At 54.7% G+C, this 20,539-nt stretch overlaps 2 protein-coding genes across 12 annotated transcripts in view; both read left to right on the top strand.

The window, feature by feature from the left end:
• P2RY6 (pyrimidinergic receptor P2Y6) overlaps nucleotides 1-6,764 on the top strand; it is a 34,102-nt gene extending 27,338 nt beyond the window's left edge. For 5 of the 11 annotated variants that reach the window (XM_070473272.1, XM_020902736.2, XM_070473271.1 and 2 more), the window contains 3 exons: nucleotides 1,917-1,981; nucleotides 2,899-2,960; nucleotides 3,840-6,764. In XM_070473272.1, coding sequence (XP_070329373.1) covers nucleotides 3,872-4,858 — 987 coding nt within the window. In that variant the 5' untranslated portion in view covers nucleotides 1,917-1,981; nucleotides 2,899-2,960; nucleotides 3,840-3,871 and the 3' untranslated portion in view covers nucleotides 4,859-6,764. The remainder of the gene's footprint in view (nucleotides 1-1,916; nucleotides 1,982-2,898; nucleotides 2,961-3,839) is intronic. The other 6 variants (XM_020902737.2, XM_070473276.1, XM_070473275.1 and 3 more) reach the window with 3 other exon arrangements.
• Nucleotides 6,765-12,568: 5,804 nt separating this feature from the next.
• The window catches only part of ARHGEF17 (Rho guanine nucleotide exchange factor 17), a 57,771-nt gene continuing 49,800 nt past the window's right edge, over nucleotides 12,569-20,539 (top strand). Inside the window, 1 exon segment of the mRNA XM_020902762.2 lies at nucleotides 12,569-16,180. Coding sequence (XP_020758421.1) covers nucleotides 12,992-16,180 — 3,189 coding nt within the window. The 5' untranslated portion in view covers nucleotides 12,569-12,991.

Genomic DNA, 20,539 nt, shown 5'->3' with positions numbered 1-20,539 from the left:
ATTATAAAGCACCATGCACCCCATCCCACCCCACCCCGCCACACACGCTACAGAGCGGCTGGAGCCCAGGAAGGGGCTAGGGTGTGGGCTGGTCCAGGGCACACAGCCCAAGAGTGAGTGACAGATGTGACAGCCCAAAAGAGCCTACGTCAGTCGCTTCCGGGAGGCAGGGACCACACAAGCCCTCCCTGGGGACCAGCTCTTGCCGGGAAATGGCAGAATGGGAGAACCGCTCACCCCTCCCAGGTCCTCAGACGGCGGGCCGAGTGGATCAGGAAGCCAGGGTGACAGTCAGGCCCACCTTTCCTGGATCTCCTCGAGCAGCCCCTGCCTCCTTCCAAGAGGACTGGTCTTGCCAGGGAGTGGGAGGCAGAAAACACCCAGAGCAGGAGTGGGATGAAATGGGAGATTGGGACCGACACTGCTATGTATAAAATAGATAACTATTGAGAAGCTACTGTATGACACAGGAAACTCCCCTCAGCGCTCTGTGGTGACCTAGATGGGAAGGAAATCCGGAAAAGAGTAGACATATGCATACATATGACTGATTCACTTTTGTACAGCAAGAAACTCACCCACCATTGTAAAAGTTAATTAAATGGGGGGAGCGGGGAAAAACACCTGGAAACCCCAGTCCCCTGAGTCAGAAGGCTGTCTCTCAGGGTGGTGTCTGAGGGGAACAGACCTCCCCCAAGAGAGTTCAGGGGCACAGCACAGTTCCATCTGCCCAGTTCCTCCTCCTCACCACGACCTTCTGTCCTAGCAGGCTGCTCTCCTCTCGGACTCTGCCTGTTCCCACTTCCTCCCCACTGAGGTCACCCCAGGGTGGCCTCTCACCCCTCTCCACCCATGCACATCTTCTTCAACCACCAGGGACTTGCTCCATCCTTCATCCTCCTCTGAAAATGTCTTCTATCCTGTGTCTCACACCGGTCTCCCCCTTCAGATTGACATATGTATATGAATATGTATATGTGTATGCATCTATCTGTTTATGTGCCTACCTATCTACATCTATACACTGTGCCCCATGCAGTGAGCAAGTAGTGAGTACCCATTAAATGTCTGGCATGTGAAAACATGAATACTGGAGTGGATAGCCATTCCCTTCTCCAGGGGATCTTCCCAACCCAGGGATCAAATCCAGGTCTCCTGCATTGCAGGCAGACTCTTTACCAGCTAAACCACCAGGGAAGCCCCCTGTGAAAACAGGAGAATGAAAGAATGGCCAAAACAAATGAATGAAAAGATGAATGAATGAACTTTCTCTTGCCTGTACTAATCTTGGCTTCTTGGCAACAATGGGGGGACCACTGTACTTCCTCCTCTGGCCTCTACCTTGTGCTTAACTGGTTAGCTGGGTGCCCCATGCTCCCAGAACATGGACTGCAGCCCCATGAAGAATGCTTGATAATTAAAGGTGATGTGGGTTACAGACTAGAGAATCCAAGCATCATCATTTTTCAGTTAGCCACAATCTGGGTAAAACATTTTCATTGAAATCAAATTTTAAGTTGGGAGAAATTAGTTTGGGGAGTTACGTTTTACTCTCATATAACTTTTATAACTTTATTAGGTATATTCACATTAAGAGTAGCTCACACTTGCTTGTGGCAGGCACTGATCCTCACGACAAACCTATGGGGCGGGTACTGTATTATCCCTTTTTATAGATAGGGAAGCCAAGCGCGGGGGTTCATTAATGGGCCTAGGCCACACAGATCACATGTGGCAGAGCTGGTATTTGAACCGGGACATCTGGACCAGAGCTCATATGCTTGGCTTCAATGCTCTATTTCTCTCTGAGTGTATTGGCAGGACTTCATGTTTTTTTCTGGGCCTCAGTTTCTCTCATCTGTAAAGTAGGAAGAGGGGATGATTTGAGTCACTGTCTCAAAGGTTTTCCCTTATAGGACCATTGGATTAAAGTTGTGAATTCTCTCTGGATGTCAGTAAATATGGAAATGCCATTGGGGCGGTAAGTATCAACAAATCAGACTGATCCCATCAGGGGACCTCTTAAGACATCTGTGCTGCTGGCTCCCCTAGAACTCAGCCTAAAGGGATGAGTGGAAGAACAAGGTGTAGGATACAAAGGCATGGCATGCATTTATTAAGCACCTACTGTGTATCAGGTCTATAACAGTTTTACTGACAAGGACACAGGCCCAGCAAAGGCAAGCAACATTCCCTAGGTAGACCAGCATAGAAGCAGAGGAGCCAGCGTTTGAACCAGACCTGCCTAGCTCTGAAGCGAGATGTATAACCTTTCCACTCCATGTCCATGGGTCATGCTAAGTTGCCTCCTCTTAGACAGGCAGTTGGGTTCTGGCTCTGACTCTCCTAACTCTCTGAGACTGAGCAGTCAGTGCCCCTAACTGTGCCTGGATTTTCCTCTCTGTAAAGTAGCTGTGGAGAAGGCAATGGCACCCCACTCCAGTACTCTTGCCTGGAAAATCCCATGGACGGAGGAGCCTGGTAGGCTGCGGTCCATGGGGTTGCTAAGAGTTGGACACAACTGAGTGACTTCACTTTCATTTTTCACTTTCATGCATTGGAGAAGGAAATGGCAACCTACTCCAGTGTTCTTGCCTGGAAAATCCCAGGGACGGGGGAGCCTGGTGGGCTGCCGTCTATGGGGTCGCACAGAGTCAGACACGACTGAAGTGGCTTAGCAAAGTAGCTGTAGACTTGGTAGGTCCCTCAGTCATCTGCCTTTGTGGGGAAGCTCTTTTCTCTCTGGCCACCAGAGGGCACTGTGGCCTCAGTGGCTTCGCCAGACCCGCCTTTGTAGCTTCAAGTCCAGTGGAAGGACATAGGGAACTCTTAAATCACCTCCTTCTTTGCAACTGAGCATGCATAAACACAGATCACCATCTTCCCCCCATTTTACAGATAAGTAGACTGCAACCAAAAGAAAAACCATGGATTAAGAAGATGGAGTCCAGGCTGAGAAGGTGAGCATAGCCCTTAGCCCAGAAGTGTGACATTCTGCTAATGTTGATTAATTAACAGGGTCTTCCCTGCCCTGGGCCCCAGTTTGGGCTCTCAGACACAGACCTGGCACTTCTCCTTAAGAGCTTTTCAGTCTGTGGGAAAGAGATAGACAGGCAGGCCCACCATGACTACCATCCCCAAACTCCAGGGAGCCCAGGGAAGCCCTGCCTAGCATGATTTAGCACCTCTGATTACATGACATCCTGAGAGATGGGTGCATCATTCTCCCATTTCAGATGGGAAAACTGAGACTCAGGTAATGTATTAATATACCGTGTCACTCGACCAAAGTCACATAGCTAGTAAGTAGCAGAAAGTGAAAAATGAAGGTGTTAATCACTCAGTCGTGTCTGACCCTTTGCAGCCCCATGGACTATAGCCTGCCAGGCCCCTCTGTCCATGGGGTTCTTCAGGCAAGAATGGAGTGGGTAGCCATTCCCTTCTCCTGGGGATCTTCCCCACCCAAGGATTGAACCCGTGTCTCCTGAACTGCAAGCAGATTCTTCAGTGTGAACCACCAGGGAAGCCCAGTTGGGATTCAAACCAAAGTCAGTCACTCTCCTCTTACAGAGGAGCCATTTGACTAGCATTTTAATAAAAATTCATCAGGAAGGTTGGTGGGAAATGAATATTATAGAAAGAAAATGAGTTGGAGTTCTGTCAAGTTTGAGCTTTATCGTGATCTGGATCTTGGGAAAGTCAGGGCTATGAGGGGCTTTGGTGGGGTGGTGAGTATCAGAGATGGTCCAGGCAGGAAAATCAAGGGCCCAGAGAGGGACAGGGGCCTACTGGGTGGTCCATGAGTGTGGTCACTGATGGATTGTGTGTTGCTTCCCCAGCCTCTGGATGTAGGAAGCCCAGTTGAACAGGCATGGCATGGGACAATGGCACAGGCCAGGCCTTGGACGCCCCGCCCACCAACTGCGTTTACCGAGAGAACTTCAAGCAGCTGCTGCTGCCACCCGTGTATTCGGTGGTGCTGGCGGTCGGCCTGCCCCTGAATGCCTGTGTCATCGCCCAGATCTGCATGTCCCGCCGGGCCCTGACCCGCACGGCCGTGTACACCCTGAACCTGGCCCTAGCTGACCTGCTGTATGCCTGCTCCCTGCCCCTGCTCATCTACAACTACGCCCAAGGTGACCACTGGCCCTTCGGAGACCTCACCTGCCGCCTGGTCCGCTTCCTCTTCTATGCCAACCTCCATGGCAGCATCCTCTTTCTCACCTGCATCAGCTTCCAGCGTTACCTAGGCATCTGCCACCCTCTGGCCCCCTGGCACAAGCGTGGGGGCCGCCGGGCTGCCTGGCTCATGTGTGGGGCCGTATGGCTGGCCGTGACAACCCAGTGCCTGCCCACTGCCCTCTTTGCCTCCACAGGAATCCAGCGGAACCGCACGGTCTGCTATGACCTGAGCCCGCCTGCCCTGGCCACCCGCTACATGCCCTATGGCATGACCCTCACGGTCATCGGCTTCCTGCTGCCCTTTGTCGCCCTCCTGGCCTGCTACTGCTGCCTAGCCCGTCGCCTGTGCCGCCAGGATGGCCCAGCAGGGCCGGTGGCCCAGGAGCGGCGTGGCAAGGCAGCCCGCATGGCTGTGGTGGTGGCGGCTGTCTTTGCCATCAGCTTCCTGCCTTTCCACGTCACCAAGACAGCCTACCTGGCGGTGCGCTCTACACCTGGTGTCTCCTGCCCTGTGCTGGAGGCCTTTGCAGCAGCCTACAAGGTCACCCGGCCCTTCGCCAGTGCCAACAGCGTGCTGGATCCCATCCTCTTCTACTTCACCCAGAAGAAGTTCCGCCAGCGGCCACATGAGCTGCTACAGAAACTCACGGCCAAGTGGCAGCGACAGGGTTGCTGAGTCCTCCAGGGCAGGACACCTGGGGGCAGGGCAACCATTGTGATTGCCACCGTGACTGGGGCACCAGAAGCTCCACCAGCTCCAAAGCATGCAGAGAATTAGAGCTTAGCTCAGCTGGGCATAGACTGAAGCCCTCACATACCCCGAAACTTCAACAACTATTTATTAAACCCCTTTTCTGGACCAGGCTACAGAGAGAGACAAGCCTGGGCCTGGTTCTCCAGAAGGCCCCAAGAAGCCATGGAGAATTCAGAAGTCATGTTAAGCTTCTCACAAAAATACAGTATAACATGTACTATGATTGAGGAGTATGCCGCATACTTTGGAGTCACCAATAAAGGGAGTAAAAGAAGATGGGAGGTGGAAGTGAGAGCTTCTGGGAAGGGCCATTTGACCTGGGTTTTGAAGGATGAATATGAGCTCTCTGGGGTATGTGCTATGTTCTATTCATTCAGTATATCTTTACTGACACTTTGTGCTTGGGCCTGATTTGGTTCTGGGGCCCAAGAAGAACCATCTCGAGCCCACCCCTATTCAAGCTTTCAGTTACTGGAGGTACGGACACTGACACAGTCGTGTCAAGGCTGTGACAGAGGGAGGCATGGCTGGGGGGCAAGGGTGCCCAGAGGATGCCCGTGACCCAGTCTAGGAGTCTCTTGAAGGGACTGGGGGTGGGGCATTTGAACCAGATGTTGAAGGCTGAGTGGGAGCTCTGAAAATGGAAGTGGGGAGCACGTTAGTGCAGCCTGGGCCATCCCTGTGCCAGGCTCTGCCCTGGGCAGATAGGCAGAAAGCTGGAGTGGAGGGCATGTGGCCTCTTGTGTGTGAAGGCTGAGAACATAAGAGCCGTCTCGTGGCCACCCTCCAGACAATGGCAAGAGTGGGGCAGGTGCTCCAGGCTGTGGGTTCTCAGCGGAGGAATCAGGGAGCACACTTTCGAAGGGGTGGGGCTTGAACTGGGAGGAATCTAAAAGGCAGAGTGGAGGAGGCTGCATCTGGTAGAAGGCACTGTGTCTCCAAAACCCAGAGGCAGAGATGTGCCAAGGCCGATTATAAAGCACCTGTGAGTTTCAGATAAGCCCGGGGTTGGGTGTGTGGAGAGGAGTGGTAAGAAATGGAGCTAGGTGGGACTAGGGTATTAAATGCCAGGAAGAACCCAGATCCCACCTGTCCTCCACTCACCCCTCCACATGTGCCTCCTTCAGGCTCAGGGTGTCGTTGGTGCCTGGAGACACCTCCACCAGAGCGCCCGAGGGAGGGAAAACAGCCCTTCAACACTGATTCATTATTTTTTTTTTCCCCCTGAGTTTTTAATTTTTTTATTTATTTTAATTGGAGGCTAATTACTTTACAATATTGTGGTGGTTTTTGCCATACATTCACATGAATCAGTCATGGGTGTACCTGTGTTCCCCATCCTGACCCTTCCTCCCACCTCCCTCCCCATCCCATCCCTTAGGGTCATCCCAGTGCACCAGCCCTGAGCACCCTGTCTCATGTATCAAACCTGGACTGGCGATCTATTTAACATATGATAATATACATGTTTCAATGCTATTCTCTCAAATCATCCCACCCTCGCCTTCTCCCACAGAGTGCAAAAGTCTGTTCTTTACATCTGTGTCTCTTTAGCTGTCTTGCATATAGGGTCATCGTGACCATCTTTCTAAATTCCATATATATGCATTAATATACTGTATTGGTGTTTTTCTTTCTGACTTACTTCACTCTGTATGATAGGCTCCAGTTTCATCCAACTCATTAGAACTGATTCAAATGCATTCTTTTTAATAGCTGAGTAATATTCCATTGTGTATATGTACCACAGCTTTCTTATCCATTCATCTGCTACTGGACTTCTAGATTGCCTCCATGTTCTAGCTATTATAAACAGTGCTGTGATGAACATTGGGGTACACGTGTCTCTTTCAATTCTGGTTTCCTCGGTGTGTATGCCCAGCAGTGGGATTGCTGGGTCATATGGCAGTTCTATTTCCAGGTTTTAAGGAATCTCCACACTGTTCTCCATAGTGGCTTTACTAGTTTGCACTCCCACCAACAGTGTAAGAGGGTTCCTTTTTCTCCGCACCCTCTCCAGCATTTATTGTTTGTAGACTTTTTGATACAACACTGCCTCATTCTTAAAAGAGAAGTCAGCAGCTTGAGGAGATGCAGGGCTACCCCCAGGGCCACTAGGAGGCTGCTACATGGAGATCCTGTGGCCTGGAGCCTGCAGATCAGCCTCAGGGCACACTGCTTCTTCTAGGTTCTACCCCTGCCATCTCATCTCCATCATTCTGGCTTGTGTGTTCCTGAAAGGCTGCCTGGAGGCACCCTCATATGGAAGCATCTCAAACACAGAGCCGAACTTATAAAACCCTGGAAGGGCTTCTGTCTTGCTGTATCTCACTGTTCAGTGAACCCAGGGTAGGCAAGGTGGGAGTGGGGAAGCTAGAAGAAAACTCAAGGAGCCGTAGGAAGTGCAGGCATTGTTTATTCGCAGCAGCGAGGGAGACCTGCTTTACTCTCTAATGGCTGACACAGCAGCAACGACGACTGTGCAATTGAACTCCACGTGACCTGCCCCGACTTCACTGGACTCTACCCGACTTGCCCACTGCAAGAGCTTTTCAGGTGTTGCTTATATAGGTTTACAGAACAAAAATGGCCTGTGGTCAAGTGGGTCATCATGACATGCACGCACAATGCTATAAGTGATCTCAGCTGTTACATAACCATGTATTCACAAACGTGGGGTGAGACAGCCTGACTACCTCCGTCTTAGCTAATTTGCTCTTTCCCTACAGCATCGTCACTGAAGGTCCCCAAGAAGGCAACAAGGAAGAATTATACCACACAAAGCCCTTCCAAGTCCTCTTCACTTGTTTTCCCCCTGCTCACGTCTCTTTCAGGCACTCATCTGCTGGCTCCTCATCCTCTCTGCTCCTTGTCCTCATATCCACACACAACCACACTCCACCCCCATTCCTCCTCTAGTCCTTATTCCTTTCTCCCAGATCTTAGTTTTCCTCCCATAGAACAGACTGGCTGGCCTGTAACTGCTGGTACATCACACAGACCCGGCACTGACAGAACTGGTCATGGCAAAGGGGGTCTTCTGCCTTAGAAGGTAGAACGGGGAGAGGGAAGGGCAGAGGGTCAAGGCAGGGAGGGGAAGGATAGAATAACTTAGTATTTTTCCTTTCACCCTGCCTAATTGCCAAGGCTGTTCAGCCACAGGGACATTTAGAGAAGGGCTCTGCAAGGGTGAAACACCACGATAATGTCAGAGGTGTGCTTACAGCTGGTGGAGGAATCCATTCAAAGTGCCCTTGCTGGAGAGGCTGAGAGCTTGGACAGAAGGTAGTTTGATTCTTTGGGTCATGGTGAGATGGATGTGTGGGGACATCAGAAGACAGAGACTGGTTCTTAGTCCCTATATAATGCAGAGCTGAGCCAAGCAGTCCGGGTGTTATCCATCTTGCCTCTGAGACCAGGCTCTTCAGCTGCCTGTCACGGGGGGCAGGAGATGGAAGAGCAGAAGGCAGAGGGCCCCCACCAGCAGCCAATGCAGTGAGTCCCAGAGGATTGTCCCAGCAACCCACAAGAACTGTGACCCCCTGGTTACTTTTCCAGGAGTGAAAATTGTGGACCACAGATAAATCCCATTCCTAGTTTTCCTTGTAAGACAGAATAGCATAAAGGGTTCAGACCCCAGAGCTAGATCACCTAGGTATGTATCCTGGCTCTCATTTACTAGCTGTATTACTCTGGACAGGTTATTTAACTTCTTCATACCTTAACTTCCCTAACTGTAAAATGGGAGTAATAATGGCACCTATTTTGTAAAACTGTTGTGAGGATTAAATTAACTAACATATGCAAAGCACTTAGAATGACACCTGGAACACAGCAGGCATGCAATGAATGTTACTATATAGTGGTTTCACCTTTTGTGCACACAGCTTCCTCTAGGGTCCATCTCTAGGAATAGGCATAGCGGGTTTCTAAACAAGGAGCTTTAAGCAGAAGATTGCAAAGGTTTTTCTTTCTCCTTCACCTAGAAGGCAGCCAGTCTTTCAGGGGGAAAAAAAAACAAAACAGCACACTTTTTTGATAACAAGAGCCATAATCCATGAGCCCTATCTGTTATTGTAAGAAGGAAAAATCATTTATTACATGCCAGGACAGGGATTCCAAGCAGCATTTGGGGGCTTGAATTCCTCCTCTTCTCCTGCTTTTTTTCTTTTTCCTTTTCCATATCCTCCTTCCTCCCCCTCACTTTAACCCAAGCATTCTCAGTGATGGAGGGTAGGGGTCAGCATAGGGTCTTACCCTGGGCATGTCTACTTGCTGGAATGGGGACAGAGAAGACACAGACAGGGGTGGAGTGCAGTGAGGGGCAGAAGGGACCATGCTGGTTCAAAGGGGTCCAAGGATTCTTCTGTGGGTTAGGGAAGATTTTCTGGGGTTGAAGGAGTGCAGATGGGTCTTGGATAGTTGTAATTAGACTGACGGAAAGGGGGTAAGAGTGTTGCTGGTGTAGGGAACAACACAAAGGCATGGAGGCTGTTGGAGGAGGGATAGGAAGGACTGTGGCCTGATATGAAGTTGGAGAGAAAAGGGCTGTCGTCCAAGGAAGCACTGTGGAACCACGACTACAGTAACACCCACTGGCGGGACTCCAGGTACCATCAAATTGTTGTACACTCAGTTTCTCATTTAATCCTTATAATACCTCCTGTTACAGATGGGGAAGCTGGGATCTGAATGTGGGAACTGACTTACTCAGGTCACATAGCCTTTCTCTAACCCAGATACTAGATCCTCCCCTGCTTCACCCTCCCTCCCCTCCCCTTTCCTCTCTTCACCTGCCTTCCAAGTGCCCACTTGCCCCACCCAGTCCTAGTAAGTGCGGACCCCAAGGAAGTTGTGCCAACTACAGTGTCAAATCTTTTTTAGTTAGGCACAGTCTCCTAGCATCTTCCCAGGTGGTGCTAGTGGTAAAGAACAATGCAGGAGACCCAAGAGATGTGGGTTCCATCCCTGGGTCAGGGAGAGCCCCTGGAGGAGGAAATGGCACCCCACTCCAGTATTGAGGTAGGCTGGCTAGAGCCGTTGGACCAGGAATCCCTTTGGTGGAGAGGGAGGGTATTTAAGGATCTAAACTGGGCCTCCACCCTGGGAAGCTCACCAATCAGAGAATGGCTTGCCTGCTCACAGCATCTCATGAGTGCTCCATGGACACCTCAAGGCCAAGCTGCATGGTGCTGGAACCTGTGACCTGAGTCTCTGCTCCTCTCCATCAGCTTCCTCATCTGTGATTTGGGAATAAAAACCTCTGTCCTCTAATCCAGAAGTGACGTGAAGACAAAACAGGACCAGGTGTGAAAGAGCTTGGAAAATTACAAATTTCAGGACTTCCTTGGTGGTCCACTGGTTAAGAATCCACCTGCCGATGCAGGGGACATGGGTTCAATACCTGGTCCAGGAAGATTTCACATGCGATGGGTCAACAAGCCTGCGAGTTGCAACTGTTGAGCCCTCAACCAACTACTGAAGCCCATGTGCCCTATGGCCCGTGCTCCCACAACAAAAGGAGCCACTGCAATAGAAGCCCACACACCACAACTAGAGAGGAGCTCCCACTCACTGCAACTAGAGAAAGCCCGAAAGCAGCAACAAAGACCCAGTGCAGCCAAAAATAAGTAAATATATAACAACGAAGTTTAAAAAAATAAAATCACACATTTCAGATGGCAGGAGCCACCATCATTATTATTGGAGAGGAGCAGTGAATTCCAGGAAGACGATCCCCGCACCATACCAAAATTTCCTCAAAAGAGTAGAAAGAAAACAATCTAGAGGAAACAAGAGTCTGATTTCAAATAGAGACAGAGAAAGGCACCCTTGGGGAAACTTAAACCCACTTCATACTTTTCAGATGAGGCCCAGGGAAGTGAAAGGATTTACCCAACGTCACACAGCAAGGAAAAGGCAGAGATGTAATAGGCCAGGCAGAGCTCTCTTCCTTACTATCAATTTCCCAGTGAAGAGGGAGAGATATGCTGGCCACTTTGAGGCAGAGCTGAGACAAGTTTGAGGTGAGGGACTTACCGGAGACTGGTCTCAACCCAAAGGAGAACAGCTTTCTCCCTACAGTCATTTCCTGTAATCCAAGGGAAGCAGCAAGTAGGGCTCTGAGTTCCTCGCTGAGTCCTCCCAGTCTCATGAGGTCTACCATCCTACACTATGTCAAGCCATGCCTGCTCATCTGGACGCACGGGGTGAGGGGTGTGTGTTTGGGGGTGGAGGGGGTTGATGGCAGCCACAGTCCTCTTGGGCTAAGGGGAACATGAGTATCCTCTCTGGGAAGGCAGAACCCAGGCCCAAGGAGGAAGACAATACTGCTGAGGGCTCATCAGGGATCTAGAATTAGCAAAGGCTGTCTGGAGGAGCATGGTGTTTGAAGCTTCTGAAATCTGAATTTGCCATTGGCATTGGCATTGGCATCCTGAATTTGCCAGGAGCTACCATTTCCTGACTTTGACACTAGTCAAAGTTATTCTGCCTTCATGACCCACAGAGAAGGCACAGTGAGATCCACCTTCAAGGGGCGGAGTGAAGCAGTAGAAGCCACCCACACCTTGCCTATCAGGAGGGCAGATCGGCCTCAGGTAGGAGTGTAGGTTTGGCAGTGGTAAATTGAGGACGTTCCATCCAAGCGCTTTTGTGTGAGTGAAGTCGAAGGAGGGGCAGTGCACTTTGCGAAGGGAATAGGTTTGAAATGGCTCCTGAAAGGACTAGATAACGACAAGAAGGAAGTAAAGGAAGTGAAGTTTTAACCAATCCTCGGGGTCTTTTTGTGGTGGGTGTTGCTCTGCTCGTTCAAGGTTTCACGCGGGTTGAGAGGAGCGGGGCGGGGCGGGAAGAGGGCAGGATTGGGGAAAACCGGCCAGAAGAGGGCGCAAGAACCGCGTACCCCAGAAAGCCGCCGGAGGAGGGGGCAAGGGGACGCAGGGCAGGCCTCTGGAAACGTGGGGGCGTAGTCACAAAGGGTGGGACTCCTGGAGCTGCTTGGGGAGGATTGGGGGGGCGGTCAGAACTGGACTGGCTGCAGAGGTGGGAGGGGCGGGGCGTTTGGGGGCGCCAGGGGCTGGACCCGGTCGCAGTTACAATGGGATTCGCCGCGAAAAACCTGATAGGAGGCGTGGCCCGGGCGGGGTGAAGGGGCGGGACGGGGAGCAGCGAGCACCCAGGTTGGCCCGAGGCGCGCACTGCTCCCCCTGGTGGCGGGTCTCTCGGCTGGCAGAGTGTTTCTCCGTGTACCTGTGTCAGTGGTGTTTGTGGGTCTGAGGTTGTCATGTTGGGGGTCCCTGGGGCAGAAGGCGTTTCCGCCCGAAAGCAGTGGGTGCGCCACCCTGACTGTGCCGGCGGAGCTGACCACACTCGGACGATCCGTGTTGCAGCGAGTGCTGGGGGGAGGTAACTCTGCCCGCCGAGCTCCCAAGGGGCTCATCTGGAGGGCTGCTCCAGTCAGCCTCTGCTCCAGCGGTCTGTCGGCTCCTCCCCGATTCCCTCCCCTCCCCACCCCCCACAACTGCCGATTCCCAGCCTAGCGCGCTCCCGGAGCCCACCCCCTCTTTTGGGCGCGAGGCCCCGCCCCCCACCCCCTTTCCTCTGCCACAAAGTTTATTTGCAACAAAAGGGAGCTAGGAGAGAGCAGCCCAGAGGCAGGGGGCGGGAGCTGGAGCTCGAGGGGAGGCAGGCCGGCCTGCTGAGGAGGGGGCGCAGAGCGGAGGAACGGAGCATCGGGATCCTGCCGGGACCGGGTCGGGCCGAGATGCTCCGGGCCGCACCGGGCGAGGCGGGGGCTGGTCCCAGGAGTCGACGCTGAGGCGGGAGGGGTCGCGCGGAATGGAGCCGAGGCGGCCCGCGCGCCCAGAAACTTGAGCCGCCGCAGCTAAACCTCTGCTCGGGTCTCTGCACCCTTACCCCGCTAATCGCCTCGCACTGCGACTTGCGAGACCCCGGCCTTGGGACCCCGGCCGCTGCGCTCCTTCGGGACGGGGGCGCAGGGGGGGTTGGCCGCGGCTCCCCGAGGCCAGCCCCCCCAGAGTGAGTCCCGCCACCATGGCGGACGGGGCGCCCCGGCCCCAGCTATATCGCAGCGTCTCGTTCAAGCTCCTGGAGCGCTGGAGCGGCGGGCCCGGGCCGAGGGAAGAGGCCACGGACGCTCCGGGACTGCGGCGCCGCTCCTCGTGCCGGCCGGTCGCGGCCGTCCCGGCCCAGCCCTCCCGGCGCGTGTCCAAGCTGGCGTCGGGGCCCCCGGCCGCCCCCGCGCAGCCGCGCCCGCTCCGCAGCCTGTCGCCGTCGGTGCGCCAGCTCTCCCGGCGCTTCGACGCACAGCGTCTGGACGACAACTCCACCGGGGCCCGAGACGGGGGCGTCTCCCCGGCGGCAGCGGAAGAAGCGGCAGAGGGAGCCGCGCGCGGAGCCTGGCCCAGCGTCACGGAGATGCGCAAGATCTTCGGGGGCTCTGGCTCCAGGCGGCCCAGTGCCGACTCAGAGGCCTCGGGGACGCCCAGCGCTGACGGGGCCGCGTGGGAGCCCGCGACTCGGGAGCCCCGGCAGCCCCCGACGCCACCTCCTCGGACGTGCTTCCCTTTGGCGGGCCTGCGTTCGGCGCGGCCGCTGCCCGGCCCGGGGACCGAGGGGAGGAGGCGGCGGCAGCAGCAGGAGCGAGCGCAGCGTCCGGCGGATGGTTTACATTCTTGGCATAGCTTCTCCCAACCGCAGGCCTGGGCCCGGGCCTCCTCCTCCTCCTCCTCCATCGCGTCCTCCTATCCTGTCAGCCGCAGCCGGGCTGCCAGCTCCAGCGAGGAGGAAGAGGAGGGCCCGCCGCCGCCGCTGCCCGGGGCACAGAGTCCGGCCTACCACGGCGGCCACTCCTCAGGCAGTGACGAGGACCAAGACGGTGAGGGTGGCCCCTGCCGGGGAGGGAGGACGGGGCCCAGGCCTGGAAGCTCCTCTTTGGATAAGGACTGTAGGCCGGACAGTTATGGGTTAAATCCGAGCAGCATGGACTCGGCAGGGGGATCTGGGGGCCCCGATCCCCCAACTCCTCCAAGAGCTCCTAGCGAGGAAGGACCCCAGGAGTGGGGTACTGGCTCTCCTCCCTGTGTACCAGGTCCCCAGGAAGGACTTCGGCCCTTGTCAGACACTTTAGGGGGAACGTTCCGCGTGGCCAAGGTGAGCTTTCCCGCCTACCTGGCCAGCCCTGCAGGCTCCCGCGGTAGCAGCCGTTATTCCAGCACAGAGACTCTCAAGGATGAGGAGCTGTGGGCAAGCCGGGGTTCTGGGAACTGGGGCGTGTATCGCTCTCCCAGCTTTGGAGCCGGGGAAGGGCTCGTCAGGCCCCAGGTGCGAGCCCGCAGCAAGGGACCCGTGGGCACCACGAGGGTATCGAGGGATGGAGGATTGGACCCGGACAAGAGCCGGCAACGGAAGTCCCTGTCGAATCCAGACATTGCCTCGGAGACCCTGACACTACTCAGTTTTCTACGTTCAGACCTTTCAGAGCTGAGAGTCCGAAAGCCTGGTGGGAGACCTGGAGACCTTGGAAGCGGCCCGGTAGATGGCAGAGATTCACCATCAGCAGATAGCTCGGTGGGGCAACTTGGGCCCATGCCCGCCCCAGCCCCAGCATCGTCTGGCACCCGCCCCACACTGAAGGACTTGACGGCCACCCTCCGAAGGGCAAAGTCATTTACCTGCTCTGAGAAGCCCATGGCCCGCCGCCTATCCCGCACCGGTGTCCTGAAGTCCAGCTCCTCTGAACGCCTGCTGGCAGGCCCAGGTGCCGAGGAGGACCCACTGCCGCTCGTCGTCCAGGATCAGTATGTTCAAGAAGCCCGTCAGGTTTTTGAGAAGATCCAGCTCATGGGTGCCCAGCAGGATGATGGAAGTGATGTCCCCCCTGGGAGTCCTGACTGGGCAGGAGACGTGACCGGAGGGCAGCGGTCTCAAGAAGAACTCTCCGGCCCTGAGTCGAGTCTGACAGATGAGGGCATTGGAGGGGACCCTGAGCCTTCTGTTTCAGCATTTTGCAGCCTGGGTCCCACAGGAGTGTGGCGACCCCTCTCCTCGTCCTCAGCCCAGACCAACCACCATGGCCCTGGGGCTGAAGAGAGTCTGGGAGGGTGGGCCCTGGTGTCCCCTGATACCCCTCCCACACCTGGTGCCCTCCGCCGCAGACGCAAAATCCCACCTTCAGGCCCTGGTGGGACTGAACTGAGCAATGGGGAGGCAGGTGAGGCCTACCGGTCTCTGAGTGACCCAATTCCACAGCGCCACCGGGCCGCCACCTCTGAGGAACCCTCTGGGTTCTCTGTGGATAGCAACCTCCTGGGTTCACTGAGCCCCAAGACAGGGCTTCCGACAACCCCAGCTGTGGATGAGGGCTTGACCAGCGGCCACAGTGACTGGTCTGTGGGCAGTGAAGAGAGCAAAGGATACCCCGAGGTTATTCAGAGCATTGTTCAGGGGCCGGGTGCCTTAGGGTGTGTGGTGGATGACAGGGTTGCTGGCAAAGCCCCCAAGAAGAAATCTCTGAGTGACCCCAGCCGCCGTGGGGAGCTGGCTGGGCCTGGATTTGAGGGTCCTGGAGGGGAGCCCATCAGAGAGGTCGAGCCCATGTTGCCTCCGTCCAGCAGTGAGCCCATCCTGGCTGAGCGGCGGGCAGAACCAGAAGAGCCCAGTCCTGCCAGGGGCCGAGCACAGTCTGAGAGGGCCCTACCTGAGGCCCCACCTGCCTCTTCCACTGCCCACCATGACTTCCACCTTGACCCGAAACTTGCTAACATTCTGTCCCCACGGCTCATTCGCCGTGGTTCCAAGAAGCGCCCAGCCCGGAGCAGTCATCAGGAGCTCTCAAGAGAGGAGGGCAGTCAGGACCAGGCTGGCAGCCTGTCTCTGGCCCGACCCTCCTCCAAACACGTTCGCCATGCCAGTGTGCCTGCCACCTTCACACCCATCATGGTGCCTGAGACACCGACTTCCGTTGGCCCCCCTGTGGCTATGCCGGAGCCCATGGGCTTCCCTGCCAAAGCCCACCCCACGATGCAGGCACCATCTCTTGAGGACGTCACTAAGCAGTACATGCTGACCCTCCATTCCAGTGGGGTCCCTGCCCCAGTGCCTGTGGATATGCCCTGCCTGACTCCAACCGCACCACCGTCGGCGGAGGCCAAGCCCCCTGAGGCAGCCCGGGCTCCAGATGAGCCTGCCCCAGCCAGCAAGTGCTGCAGCAAGCCACAAGTGGTGAGTCTTAGTGGGGGGCCTTCGGGGCGGGGCCGAAGGAGGGCCGTGGATGTGACTTCTGCAGGAGTCTCTTGAGTGCTCATTGGGCAGGTGCTCAGGTGTAAGGAGGCTTCTCAGGTCCTGGAAGTGCCCAGGTGGTTTTAAGAGTATTAATGACACATGGCTCCTGTCTACTCAGGCCCCTGAGGCTTCTGCTGGTGCTAACGTCAGAGGTTCTTATCTGCTGCAGTGTATTCTGGGTGATAATTACAAAGGGTTCTAATCTGGTCCTTTAAATGTTTTTCAGGGAATAGTTTTAAAGATTCATATCTGGTTTTTTATCAATACATGAGGAGCTGTGAGAGTGGTGGAACTTTCTCAAGTGCCTTGCTGACCTCCTGCAGGATGTTTGAGTTTGGAGGCCCACAGATGACATGGGTTTGCCCTTCCTCATGTGGCTTACCTGTGGTAGATCAAAATCTGGGTCTGAGCCTGGGCCTGGGAGAATTGAAGAGGTACACGGCATGACTTTATCTCCATAAAGTGGAGAGGGCTTCGTAAGGTACATTGCCAGCCCTGGCTTTTCTCTGTAACTCAACCTCCCCATCCATAAAAATCGGGGGTTTTGGACAAGGTGGTGCCTCTATCTCCTTCCAGCTCTGCTATACAGATTTGTGGGGAGTCTGTGGCTTGGCACACTCTTTGGACCTGAAATCTGCCAAAGCCTCCTCCAATTAGAATGAGGACCTCTCGGGGAGTGCCGGGTCAACGGAAGGGCTGTCAGCAGACAAGACGGGAGCACTTGTCCCTCATCCTGCAGGCTTGTATCTTCTCCTCGCTCCTCCTTTCTAGTGACTCTGAGATGCTTCCTCCTTCCTCTGCCAGACCCCAGGCCCTGGGACTCATTCTCCCAGAAACCTCCTCTCTGCCTTCTGTCTTTAGCTATTTCTGGAGTTTGGGCTTTTGAGTTCACATGGGTTCTAGGCAGTGTTATGGCTTGGCATCTCAGTTGGAAGCTAGATTTGAGGCTCTGGCTTTGAGTCTGGAGTGGAGATGGCCTGGGGTTATTTCAACCATGGCTCACACACCCACTGTGTTCCCTGCAGAGTGAGGAACCTAAAAACCCTAAACCTTGGACTAATTTGGTCACTGCCGGTTCTCAGCGCTCTCACGGCCCCCTCTGAACTCTCTCTCTTTGTTTCTCCCTCCTGTCTCTAGTTTTTCCTAGTCCTGGATCTCTTGTCTCTCACAGAGGCTGTGGTCAGTGGGCAGGAACATTTGGGACCTGTCCTTCCTTCTCAGAGCTTGGTAGGGGAGCTCAGGTGCCTGTTGTCTTTGTGGGTGGGGGAGGGGGAGGAGGGATGACAGCAGGGGCAGCTCCTGCCAGGGACCCTCTCCCCAGATACTTTTCCCATATAATTATCTCCTCTGGGAGCCTTGAGGAGTAAGTTAGGGGAGTGAATCAAGGGACTTGGGGAGACCGGGGGAAGGGGGCGCTAATCCTAAGAAGAGGCAGTGAGAGGAGGTGGGAGTTTTTGCAGAATTGATTCCAGGTCTGCTCTCATTACATTGTCCTCCAGTCCTGCCTGATCTCAGGGACAAGCTTAGCCACCCTCAATGCCCCACACGCCCCATGCTGCCCCCAGAGGGGTATGAGGTGGACATACCTGCTCATAACACAGGCTTCTCTCCGTGCTCAGTGAAGGCTCTCTCCAGCCTCCAAGCCTTTGCTCGCTCCAGTCCCCTTCTCTCTCCAGGCCCAGCGTAGTGTCCCCTCTTACCCCTTAGGGAACTGGTGAGTCTGTCATTGCAAGAGCAGCGTTTGAGCCCCGGCTCCAGATCTCTGTGTGGCCTAGGATCACTCCCATCCCTGATTTTTGCCTCAGCTCCCCCTTCTGTAAGTAATGGTCTCTACCTGGCAGGCTTGTGTATACTGTGTATGGGTGGTATGATCACGCCCTTCCTGGGGGGAGGAGAGAGGGGATAAAAACAGGGTTCACTGTCTCAGCTGCTTCTCAGTGATCAGCCTTGGCCCCTCCTCCCCGTGCCCTACTGCTTTCTGAGCACAGGACTGGGCATTCTGGCCTCACTATAACCTGGTGGACTTCAGTCAGCTCAAAAGAGATTCACCATCCCCTGACTCCCAACTCACTCATAAAGCCTGGAAGTTCTCCCATCTGCTCGCCCGAATCCCTCCTGCTGTCCCCTTCCTTCTGGCTCCAGGAAGATGGGGAGCAGCTGTCCAGCCCTCCTTCTGGCCTCGTGGAGGAGACAATGCCCCCTTGTTTCGGGCCTGGGGCTCCAGTCACGCTCCCTGGGCTGTGGGTGGAGATGGTGTGGTGTGGGCTCCAGAATAAAAAGGGAAGAGGCTGTCACGCTTTGCTGATGAGGCAGAAACCAATGTGAGCCCAACCAGGGGGCCGGCAGGAGAGGCTCTGGGGACAGAGGGGGCTCCTACCCTACCTTTGGGCTGTGAGGAGTCCCTTTGAGTCCCTCAAAGTCAGGTCTCTCCCACCCCAAAGTCTGTTTCTACCCTCTATGTGGTGCTGCCCCCGCTGTTGGGAGCAGGAGCCCTGGTACCGGGCCCAGCTCCTCTGAGACCTGAACAGAGTCGTCTTGGGTTTCACAGTTTTCCCATCTGTACAGTGGGTGGTTAGACTGCCTGGTCTTCGAAAGTCTATAGGATGGACTCAGCCTGTAGGGTGGTCAAGGGAAACAGAAGGAGTTAGGATATGGCTGGAAAGGAGAGAAAGGCAGCTCTATACAACAGCTGTAAGGATCTAGGAGCCCAGAGAATAAGGGTCATGGTCACTTTCCATGAACACCTGCTTGCAGATATACTGGGTGGAGGAGGCCCAGCTGTGGAGCATTTCTGCCCTGCCCCCTCCCACATGCCTTGTCATTTCCATTTAGGCCCACAGTAACCTGGAAGATCAGTAGTTCTTCATCCCAAGGCTTCCCTGTCCTGGCTCTAAAGTACAGAGTCGATCCAACCTTCTGTCCTCAAGTACCTGATACCCATTTGAGAGAAGTGGCAACTCTAGTCCAGAAACAGGAAGTGACTTGTGTCTCAGAATCAGATGGATGGACTCAGAGAACTTTAGTGTATTGAAACGGCAGTAACAGTGGCTGACATTTATCAAGTGCATACTATAAAGAATCTGCCTGCCAAGGCAGGAGAGGCAGCTTCGATCCCTGGGTCAGGAAGATCCCCTGGAGAAGGAAATGGCAACCCACTCCAGTATTCTTGCCTGGGAAATTCCATGGACAGAGGAACCTGGCTGGCTACAGCCTATGGGATTGCAAGAGTCGGATATGACTTAGTGACTAAACCACCACCACCATATGCCAGACTCTCTGAATGTTTCAGTCTTCAAAAATGAAAGCTGTGAGAATCTCACAAGGCTGAATTCTTAGAATTGCAGGCTCTTAGATTCCCACTGAATCCTAGAATGTCAGTGTCTTGGAGGTGAAGGGGCCTGAGGGTCCTTGTTTCTTGATGGAATTGGCCTGCCATCTGAGTAATGGGGTAGGGTCAGGAGTTAGTTGGGGCCTTTCCTGCACCCCCAACTGTCTGAACACTTTCATGGTAGTTATTTAATGCTCTGGGGCCAGGGTTTGTGGTGGGAAGAACTTCAAGACTCCGAAAGGAGAACGCTGACTTTAAGGTCACCTAGTGTGGCAGGACAGAGCTGGGCCCATGCACCAGCCTGACCTTGCCCGCACCCCCTGCCCCCAGCAGACATGGCCCCTATCCCCCTTCTTGCCTAGCCAGCTCCCTACCTTGCAGAGGACCGCCTGGCTACAGCTCTTTGTCACCTTTCTTCTCTCTGTCTCTCCTTGGCAGGGAACCCATGGGGTGGGGGTTCTCTCCTTTCCCTCCTTGGCTCTTCACTCTGATTTTTCCATGGAAACTGGCTCTGGGAGGGGAGGCGATTAGGACATTTGGAATTCTGAGCAGTACCAAATATCTATAATTAAATGTCTTGTCACCCAGCAGGAGGAGGTTGGGAAGGGGAGGACAGGCAGAGGGCTGTCCCTTTTGTCTGTTTATTCCCTGTCTTCCCCCCCACCCCCAGTACTTTCTAAGGGTCCTGGGCTCTTAGGGGAGTGTGGCCCAGGAATAGGTTGTCCTCCCCCCACCACAAGGAAGAGCTGGGGGATGGACCAGAGTTGCGTCTGACATTTTCCAGCCCTGAACTTTCAGGACCAGCTGGGTTTGGGAGGCTGGGAAGCTGCTGCTAATCCTGTCCCCAGCCCCCTCCCTCCCAGGACTTGTCCCTCCTGCTTCCTTCCCGCCCATCTGTGATCTCTCAGGCTACACGTGCTGCCCCGCAGTGGGGTGGAGGCACCGCCAGGCTGCCGAGGCACTCAGAGAAT

Source organism: Odocoileus virginianus, chromosome 10 (assembly GCF_023699985.2).
Source record: "Odocoileus virginianus isolate 20LAN1187 ecotype Illinois chromosome 10, Ovbor_1.2, whole genome shotgun sequence".
NCBI classification, from domain to species: domain Eukaryota; kingdom Metazoa; phylum Chordata; class Mammalia; order Artiodactyla; family Cervidae; genus Odocoileus; species Odocoileus virginianus.
This window is presented reverse-complemented; position numbering and strand designations above follow the sequence as displayed.